At 64.9% G+C, this 10,144-nt stretch overlaps 1 protein-coding gene across 1 annotated transcript; it reads right to left on the bottom strand.

The window, feature by feature from the left end:
* Positions 1-197: 197 nt before the first annotated feature.
* CNPPD1 (cyclin Pas1/PHO80 domain containing 1) lies at positions 198-9,213 on the bottom strand. Its single transcript, XM_075932947.1, has 8 exons — positions 8,642-9,213; positions 7,167-7,269; positions 6,438-6,519; positions 5,552-5,672; positions 5,191-5,319; positions 2,902-2,963; positions 2,031-2,148; positions 198-1,326 (listed from the first exon to the last, which is right to left on the bottom strand). The coding sequence occupies exons 1-8, from the start codon at positions 8,708-8,710 to the stop codon at positions 688-690; spliced, it is 1,323 nt and encodes a 440-aa protein (XP_075789062.1). The 5' UTR covers positions 8,711-9,213; the 3' UTR covers positions 198-687.
* Between the last annotated feature and the right edge of the window lie 931 nt (positions 9,214-10,144).

Raw genomic sequence — 10,144 nt, 5'->3', positions numbered from 1 at the left:
TCCGTCCAGGCCATGACACACGGAGCCATCGTGCTGCAGGCTCAGGCAGCCAGCGGGGCCTCTGCCTCGCCGTGCGGCACAGCCACTGGGCCCCCCGCTGGCAGGTGGGGCTTTGAGCCGGCTGCCGTGCAGTGACCGGGGTAGCGCCCCGGCCGGGGCCCACGGGGGCGAGGAAGAGGCAGAGGCAGAGGCAGGCACACGGCCGGAGCTACCTTTATTGGAAGAGATTTTATCTACAAAAGAGTGAAAAAGAGCTGGAAAAGCCAGCGTAAAAAGAGCTGGCACGGGGGGCATGGCCCCAGCAGATCCCGTCAGGCACCACCACTCAGACTGGGGGGAAGGCACCACCCCTACCAGGGCCTCCTGCCTCCCCCAGCCTGCTCCGGGTCACCCCCTAGACTCTCCATTCCCCCCGCAGCCCCACCTGCCAGCCCTGCCCCCATCCTGCCCAGCAGGCTGAAATCCCTACTTCCCTAGGAGGCAGCGGCAGGTAGGGGGAGCAGGGTGCCCCCCCGCCTGGCCCCTCTGCTTGGGGGCACCCGCATCCCCAGCAGACACAGTACCCATGGCCACCAAGCCCCTGCACCCCCCACATCCCCGCTGAGCCGGACCCTCCCCCCAGTACGCAGGCTGGGGTACGACACGAGGGCCTGAGTTGAGCCGGGGAGGGGGAGGCCCCGCACAGCCCTAGCTGGGGAAGATGAAGGTCTTGATTCTGCCCAGCCCCACTGCTGCATCCAAGGAGCACTGCTGCAGCCCCAGGGGGCCGGGCCAGTCGTGGGGGCCGGGGGTCAGGGGCCAGGCCGAGCAGGCCCTGCCGTGGGGCGCCGGGCGAGCGGGGGCCAAGGTGAGTCCAAAGGGGCTGGGCTGGGCCAAGGGGCTGCCGGGGCTCGTGCGATTGGATGGCTCACAGGCGCTGCCCCCTCTGCGGAGTCTCAGGCAGTTTGGGCAGGGGGGGGGCTCTTGCCGGGGCCTCGGCTGCGGGGAAGAGCCTGGGGCCTCTGCGTAGGACAGGGCCGTCAGCACGCTGCCCCACAGGTACAGGGCCGTCGCCGTGACCCCGCCACCAGGGCGGCGCTGCTCCTCCGCCGTCTCGTTCTCCGCCGCGGGCCGGGAGCGGCTGTGGGAGCAGGGGAGCAGCGGACTGACAAAGGGGGCGAGGGAGGGCCCAGAGCCCAGCGAGCACCCCCCGTCCATGGGGGGCAGCAGAGGCCGCAGGGCAACGGGGCCAGCGCGCCCCTCCCGCATGACCTGGTGCACCACCGTGACGGAGGCAAAGACGGCAGCGACGCCAGTGAGGTACATCACGCCCAGCACGCAGGCCAGCTGTGCGGAGAGAGAGAGAGAGACGGGTCACCCAGCGCCCTTGTGCCTGGCCCTGCCGGGGGAGAGACCAGCAGCAGCCAGTTACCCCAAGGCCCCTCAAGGGGCAGGCAGCTGGGAGCCCAGTAGCCCCAGCCCCGCGCCCCCGGACACTGGCCAACACCACGCAGGCTGCTGAACCAGGGCTCGGCTGCAGCTGGGGTGCCGACTGCTCCCCACAGCCAGGTGTGACCCTCCCGCCGGGGCAGCGCCGCACACACTGCTCAGCCCGGGTGCAAAGGGGGCTCGTCGCGCTCAGCAAACGTTGCCAGGGAACATCGCCCCGTTGGCAACGGCCCCCACGCCGGCGCACGGCGGCGGAAAGCCCCGCCCCCCCGAAACGCTGCCAGGCCTCGTGCAACAGTCGCCCCCCCGGACTACATCTCCCATGAGCCTCCACCCGCCTGCGTGGGCGCCCTGGTGCATCCTGGGACTGGAACCCCGCACGCAAGGGGCAGCTGAGCGACGCTTCCGCCTGCAGGAGTTTGCTCCTCCCGCCACAAACTGGAATTTCATGGAAACCGGCCCGCCAAGGACCAGCCTCCGGAAAGCCCAATGCCTGCCCAGCAGGCCCCATCCCCTCCCGCAGGGGCAGCCCGCTCAGCCCTGGGCCCGGCGCCCCCCGGCAGGAAGGCTCCCCCTGTTCTCCGGGCCCGGCTCGCTCCTACCTTGGCCACCTGCTGGTAGAACTGGCCCAGGGCCTGCTGCCAGAGGGGCTGCTCCAGCAGGACGCACAGGTCCGTGTAGGTGAACCAGCCGCGCTGGGTGCCCTGCTTCTTGGCCACGCTGCGGGGAAGCAAAGCGCTCAGGTGTCTGCTCTGGCCACAGACCCTCCTGCTGACGGCCCCCTGCCCTGGGCGGCCCCCAGAGCCACGGAACAGAACGGCCACACTGGCTCAGACCACAGGCCCATCCAGCCCAGGCTCCCGTTGGCCACCAGTGGCCAAGGCCCGGTGCCCCAGAGGGAGGGAACAGAACCGGGAACCCTCCCGTGGTCCCTCCCGTCGCCCACCTCCTGGCACACAGGCCAGGGACACCGCCCCCCCCAGCCTGCCTACCAGCCATTGCGGGACCCACCCCCCATAAATGGATCTGGCTCTTTTCCGAGCCCAAGGAGTTCCGCAGGAGTGAAGAGAAGCTGCCTTGGGTCTGTTCAAACCTGCCGCCTGCTCATTTCACCGGGTGACCCCGAGTTCGTGTGTTGTGGGAGCAAGTCGGTCACGCAAAGCACACTCAGCGCAAGCCCTGGCCGAGAAGGAGCTGGCTCCCCCCTCCCCCGCCTGGCACGTCAACTGCCCTGAGCCCTGCCCGGGAGGAGGTGCAGACCCGCCCAGGTGGGTGATCTGGGCCCCGGGACACGCTGTGGCTCGCACCTGGAGCTGCGTGGGCAAGCACAGCCAGTGGGGGGGGAGCACAGCGGGGCAGCCCTGGGACCAACGCGGGCATCAGCAGACCCGGGCATGGCACCGAGGCGCGGTACCGCCTTAGGGCCAGGCCCCGGCTGAGACACTCCTCCCTCCCGCACGGCTCCAATCTTACCGGCCTTCCAGCCAGCTCAGCACGTCAAACAGCTCCTTGGGGTCGGTGTAGAGGCTCCAGTCCTGCAGGGAGGGAGGGACCGGTCAGACTGGTAACAGGAACCCAGCCCCCGCCGGCCTGGGCTGAGTGGGGTTGGGAGGGGCTCAGTGGCCCTCCCATGACAGTGAGCCGGTGAGACGAATTCCAGCTCCTTTGCCCCATCTCCCAGCAGGGCCGGGGGCTTTGCAGCCTGTGTCCCGTCCCGGCCCCAGCTGGAGTTCGGCTGGGCTCCTGGACAATCGCTGCCTGGGAGCGGGAATCCCAACATAGAATGGCCAGACTGGCTCAGACCAAAGGCCCGTCCAGCCCAGGGTCCTGTCTGCCGACAGCGGCCAGGGCCAGGTGCCCCATAGGGAGGGAACAGAGCAGGGAATCCTCACGTGATCCCTCCCATCACCCACCTCCAGGGAAACAGAGGCCAGAGACACCATCCCTGCCCATCCTGGCTAACAGCCACTGAGGGACGTAACCTCCAGGAATCTATCTAGCTCTTTTTTGAACCCTGTTCAAGTCCCGGCCTTCACTGCATCCTCTGGCGAGGAGTTCCACAGGTCGATTGTGCGCTGAGCGAAGAAAAACTTCCTTTGGTTTGTTTTAAACCTGCTGTCTGTTCATTTCATTTGGTGCCCCCTAGTTCTTATATTGTGGAAATAAATAACTTTTCCTTATTCACTTTTTCCACACCAGTCATGATTTTACAGACCTCTCTCATATCCCCCCTTAGTCTCCTCTTTTCTAAGATGAAAAATCCCAGTCTTTTTAATCTCTCTTCATATGAGACCTGTTCCAAACCCCTCCTCATTTTTGTTGCCCTTTCTGAACCTTTTCCAGTGCCAAGAGATCTTTTTGAGATGAGGCGACTACATCTGGACGCAGTATTCCAGATGTGGGCGTCCCATGGTTTTACAGCGAGGCAGTAAGATATTTTCTGTCGTATTCTCTAGCCCTTCTTTAATGATTCCGAATATTCAGTTTGCTTTTCTGACGGCAGCTGCACACTGAGTGGCTGTTTTCAGAGAACTGTCCATGATAACTCCAAGATCTCGCTCTTGAGTAGTTGTAGCTAAATTGGTCCCCATCATACTGTATGTCTAGCTGGGATTATTCTTTCCAATGTGCGTTACTTTCCAATTATCAACAGTACATTTCATTTGCCAGTTTGTTGCCCAGTCACTGAATTTGGTGAGATCCTTTTGAAGCTCTTCACAGTCTGCTTTGGTCTGAACCGTCTTGAGCAAATGATCCCAAACTGCTCATTTTGCCACCTCCCTGTTTGTGCCTTTTATCCCCTTGGTGCTGCTCCCGCCATCGCTATGTGGCGGCACGAAGGAACGTGCTGGCTGGCCCGCCGCAGACCCTGCTGGCCCGGGAAGCCCAGGACAGCCACAGCTAGACACAAAATGACCAGGAACCAAGGCAGGGCTGGAGGGGAAGTGGGGAGGGGAATCGTGCCTCCCGTGAGCTTGACCGGGGAGGCAGATCGCAGGCTGGACAGCACCAAGGTCCAACGAGCTGCTGCAAATGCTACAGTCCCACGACGGAACCAACTCCGCAGCAACCCCCGCTGGGCTTCCCGCAGGGGCCAGCCTCTGCCAGCCGGCGCCCTGGCACATCCCCCCTTCTGCACTCCAGCCACTGCTATCCTCCCGCCAGCCTGGCTCAGCAGCCTCCCCACCCCATGGAGCCTGCACTCAGCGGTGAGGAGCGTCCCCTGCTGGCCAGCGGCACACCCTGCACTGACCACAGCTTCAGGGAGTTGGGGGTGGGGCGCGAGGGGGCAGTTGTGGGGAGCAGGCTGTTCCCAGCCCAGGCTAACGGGATGGAGCAGCCCTGAGCAGAGCAGGGCCCGCAGAATGTCTGATCTTTGGGGGCACAGGAGCCAGTCCTGCTGCACCCGGGGAAGGGGCTGGCCACGCTCAAGCTGGAAGTCCTGTCCCCCTCCATCAGCGGTTCCCAGGCCAGATCCCTCCTGGAAGCCCCACGGACACTGTGCACACCAGGCCCGGCCCTGTGCTCTCACAGCGCCCTCTGCTCGCTGGCCTGCTCATTCCCAGCCACCGCCAGCTAACCCTGGTGCCCAACGCCTCTCCCCTGGCCCTGCGGGCAGCAAGGGTGCTCCCGGGGGGACTGGCCCTCACGCTGGGTCTGTGTGGCACCCGGGGCCCTGATCTCGGGTGGAGGGGTCTGTGCAGCCCCAGCGTCAGGGCAGCGGCCCGGAGGCGAGAGCACGACCCCACTGGCCGTACTTACAATGGCGCGCAGGAAGTTCATCTCCAGCCTGTTGAGGGTCTGCACGTCCACCTTGCCGGCCGCGCCCCACTCGTCATTGAACACCTCCTCCTCCTCCCCCTCGTCGTACAGGTACTTGCTGGCAACCATCTGCAGCCAGGAGCAGAGTGCCGGTCAGCCCGGCCCCGCCAGCCGCCGCCTGCCCGCCGCTCGCCCGCCCACCCGCCCGCCTGCTGCTCGCCCGCCCACCTACCACTCACCCACCCGCCCGCCGCTCGCCCACCCACCCGCCTGCTGCTCACCCGCCCACCTACCACTCACCCACCCGCCCGCCCGCCGCTCACCCGCCCGCCCACCTGCCGCCCACCCGCCCGCCGCTCACCATGGAGATGAGGAAGAGGTCCGAGGAGGAGATCTGCTGCAGGTACTCGGGGTTGCGGTGCCGGAGCCGCTCGATGTAAACCAGAGCCAGCATCATGGAGCAGGGCGAGATGCAGGCTTCCCTGTGAGCGCGGGGAGAGCACGGACTCGGGTTCCTCGCTGCCCGGCACACAGTGTCCCGCCCCATCCACCCGCCCCGCCATCCAGCACGATGCCGCTCCAGGCGCCAACAAGGCAGCGGTGCCCACGGGCATGTGCACAACAGCCCCCGCCGATCACCCGCCTCAGACCCTTCTGCTGGCCACCGGCTCCTGGCGCACGAGGCTTGTGGGGCACGACAGGCCTGGCTGGTGCCCGCAGAGCCGCCCCGGCGTTATGCCCATCACGAGAGTCACGGCTTCCGCTAGCGCACAGCGATGGGAACGGCCCAGCCACAGGGCCCAGCCAGGAACGGGCAGCGGTACCAGCTGGCTCTGGTCTCCCGGCCCAGCCAGGAACGGGCAGCGGTACCAGCTGGCTCTGGTCTCCCGGCACTGCCGTGCTATGAAAGCCACAAGCCTTGTTCCCCCCCCTTGGGCCTGGAAAGCTGAGCGCAAGAGGGCCCCTGGGACAGGGCCTGGCCTGAGATACAGACGAGACCTCAGGGGCAGTGTGCACGGGCTCGGGGCCCCGGCTGTGCCACGTCAGCCCCAGGCCAGACCCCATGTGGGGAGCAGGCAAGCGAATCGGCCCAAGGCCGGCTGATGCCGGTGGTGGGGACGCTTCCTGGCCATCGGCTCCCCACCTGGGTGGCTGCAGCCAAGCGGAGCGTTGAGCCAGGTCACAGGCCCCCACCTGCGCCGGTGCAGCCTGCTGCTGCCAGCAAGGGGCTAGGAGGAGCATCTTACCGGGACACATGGCAGACGTATTTCTTCTGGAGCCTGCGGATGGGGCTGGGAGCGGCTTTCTGGAGCAACTCGACAGCGATGTCTAGGACGGAGGCAGAGCAGCACAGGCATTGACACCAGCCATGAGCCCGGACCCCCAGCCATGAGCCCGGACCCCCAGCCATGAGCCCGGACCCCCAGCCCCCATCACCGCCACACGGCAGGGCACCCGGGGGGAGGGGCAGGGGGAGGGTCACTCCCCCTTCTGCAGGGTTTCAGCCCAGAATGAGTTCTGGTGCCTGGAAACCCCAGGCAGGAGGCGCTGAGCAGCCGCACTCAGAAACCTGCCCCCAGGAGGGCGTCTCTCGCCGGGCAGCCAGAAACCAGCGACCAGGTTCAGCCTCCGTGAGCCCGCCCAGCAGCAGGGGCTTGTAGGGATGCGGGCCCAGGTCGGACCCAGATGGGCACCGTCACAGCGTCAGAACCCCGCGGGGAATGGCCCAAACGGCTCTGAAACACACCCTGCTCATCAGCCCCCCTTCGGGCGGGGCCCTCGTGCCTCAGCCCCCGGGTTCAGAGCACAGACGCGATCGTGGGGCTGCAGAAGGGCTACGCTCAAGGGTGTGAAAAGTCCTCCCCGTGTGACCCCAGCCCACCTCTGTGCGAAGGCGGCGCCGAGGACCGCGATGGGAGACGCCGTGTGGGCACAGCGGTAGCCAGTCCCCACCCGGAGACGCTGGCACCACTCACCTGCCACCGGGCTGGAGAGATGGTCCAGGTTACAGTCTGTGTCCCAGCTGTAGTACAGCCGCTTCTGCACCCTCTGGCTCAGCTGCTGGTGCCCTGGCAGAAACTGACAAGGGGGATGGGCAGGGTGAGAACCAAGCAGCCCTGCTCTGGCCCCGTCCCAGAGAGCCGGGCTGGCTGCAGGGCCAAGCGAGCACTCGGACACCACAGGGACCGACACGGGCAGAACAAAACCAGAACACAGCCGGTCACTGGAGACAGCCGGGCTACGCCCACCCCTGCTAGGCCGCGAGCCGCGCCGGTCCCACACCACACGCTGGCCTCCCAGACGCTGCAAGGCCGGGCGGGCGACCAGGGGGTGGAACAGGCTCAGGGCGAGCAGCCGTTCCACGCCGGGGACTGTTCAGCTCAGCAAGGAGATGAGTAAGAACAGAGGAACGGCCCATCCGTCTGACCCAACAGCCCAGCATCCGGTCTGGCGCCAGGGCCAGGCGCCCCCCAGGCATGAGCAGCGCAGGGCGATTGCCTGCGGATCCCTGGCGCGCTGGTCACGTCCTTGACCCATTGGGGGCTAGGGGAGAGGGGTGGGTACAACCAGGACGGGGTGGCCTGCGGCTGGGGGAGTCATGTCACCCGTCTCAGAACACAAGCGCCAGGGGACAGCCAAGGACATCCGGAGGGGGGTTACAATTAGCACAAGGAGACCCCCATTTACCCAGCAGTCACCCCTGGAAACAACCCCCCTTTACCCCATAGCCACCCCAGAGACCCCCCCCATTACCCGGAAGTCGCCCCTGGAAACAACCCCCCTTTACTCCACAGCCACCCCAAAGACCCCCCCCATTTACCTGGCAGTCACCCCTGGAAACAACCCCCCTTTACTCCACAGCCACCCCAGAGACCCCCCCATTTACCCAGCAGTCACCCCTGGAAACAACCCCCCTTTACTCCACAGCCACCCCAAAGACCCCCCCCATTTACCCAGCAGTCACCCCTGGAAACAACCCCTCTTTACCCCACAGCCACCCCAGAGACCCCCCCATTTACCCGGCAGTCACCCCTGGAAACAACCCCCCTTTACCCCATAGCCACCCCAGACACCCCCCCATTTACCCGGCAGTCACCCCTGGAAACAACCCCCCCTTTACCCCACAGCCACCCCAGAGACCCCCCCCCCCATTTACCCGGCAGTCACCCCTGGAAACAACCCCCCTTTACCCCACAGCCACCCCCGGACCCCCCCCTTCACTCAGCAGCCGGGCCAACAGGTAACCGGGTTCAGACGGGGGGTGGCCGGGCTGCCAGCTCCGGCGCCCTTGGCTTTGGCCGTGGGGCTGCCCGGGGTAACTGGAGCGCCCGCCCGGCCGCAGGGCAGACAGGCCGTGGGGGTGCCGGGATCGGAGCCGGGAGCCCCGCGGTGCGTGCGGGCAGGAGCCGCCGCCGGGATCGGGGGTCGCAAGCGGGGCGGGGCCGCTCACCGAGAACTCCTGGAAGCCGCTCAGGCAGAAGGTGCCCTCCTCGTCCAGCAGGAGCCCGTCCAGGTCCATGGCGCCGGCGGGCAGGGGGCGCTGGGGGCCGGGGGCTGGAGGGGGCCGGGTGCCCGGTGCCGGGGGGCGCTGGGGACCCGGAGGGGGCTGGAGGGCGCTGGGTGCCGGGTGCCGGGGGGCGCTGGGTGCCGGGTGCTCGGGGGCCGGGGGCTGGAGGGCGCTGGGTGCCGGGTGCCGAGGGGCGCTGGGTGCTCGGGGGCTGGGTGCCGGAGGGCGCTGGGTGCCGGGAGCCCGGAGGGCGCTGGGTGCCGGGTGCCGGAGGGCGCTGGGTGCGGGGCGCTCGGGGGCTGGGTGCCGGAGGGCGCTGGGTGCCGGGAGCCCGGAGGGCGCTGGGTGCCGGGTGCTCGGGGGCCGGGTGCCCCGTACGGCGGCGGGCTGAGAAGGGCCCCGCCTCGCTCGCTCCTTTCCTCTTCCCGGGGCAGGGGGCGGCTGCAGCCCGGCCCTGCCCACCGCGGAGCGCGCCCGCCCCGGAAGCTGCCGGGCTGAGTCACCCCACAGGCCGCCCAGCGGGGCCGGGGTCGGCGCGCGGTGCTCGGGCGGCCCGGGGCCCTGGCGGTGCGGGAGTGGAGAGTAACTCGGGCTGTGCTAGTGGAACTTTGGAAGAGGAGGGCTCTCGGGAGAGTGTGTCTGTCAGCAGCCACCAGCTCCCCTTGTGTTCGCGTGTCAGATCAGAGTTTCCCAATTGTATTTGGCCGCGGAACCCTTTTAAACTCAAAAGAGTTTTGTGGAACCCCTAAGAGCAGGCTTATATATCTATAGAGCTGAAAAAGTAGACCACAAATAAGTAAGGGTAATAATACAAGGTCAAGGAGATCAACAAAATTGAAAATGGTTTTCAATAAAATTCATAAATGCTTAATATTAATTATTATTTTTGTAATAATAACATGTTATTGTAATGGAATTTTCTCATGGAACCCTTATTTTCACTTCGTGGAACCCTGGGGTTCCCTGGAACACCATTTGAGAAACAGTGATAGAAATGTATAGAAATGTAGCAGTGTTAGTCTGGTGTAGTTGAAACAAAAGCCAGGACTATGTAGCACTTTAAAGACTAACAAGATGGTTTATTAGATGATGAGCTTTCGTGGGCCAGACCCACTTCCTCAGAAACACTGTGTTAGATACTTGTAGCCTGTCATAGTGTGGTTGATTAAACAACTAACCGAGAAGCAAAAGCTTATAGGTTAATGCTGTAGGTCAGTGTTTCTCCCCCAGTGGTAGGACTCTCAGGGTACTCCAGGGAAGTCTGGGGTTACATCAACACAAATGAAATTTGTAGAAAACTGAATTTTTGGTTTAAGTCTTACAGAGCTTTATTATTGTTGTACTTTTTACACCCAAAAATGTCATTGCCTGCTAGCTACAATTAAGTTGTTTAAACAAACATGTTGCAATGTGGTAGAACATTTTTGTGTGTGTCTGAAAACAGGT

The sequence above is a fragment of the Pelodiscus sinensis genome, chromosome 7, assembly GCF_049634645.1.
Source record: "Pelodiscus sinensis isolate JC-2024 chromosome 7, ASM4963464v1, whole genome shotgun sequence".
Classification (NCBI taxonomy): Eukaryota; Metazoa; Chordata; order Testudines; family Trionychidae; genus Pelodiscus; species Pelodiscus sinensis.
The sequence above is the reverse complement of the archived record's forward strand: the minus strand, read 5'-3'. Positions and strand labels throughout refer to the sequence as shown.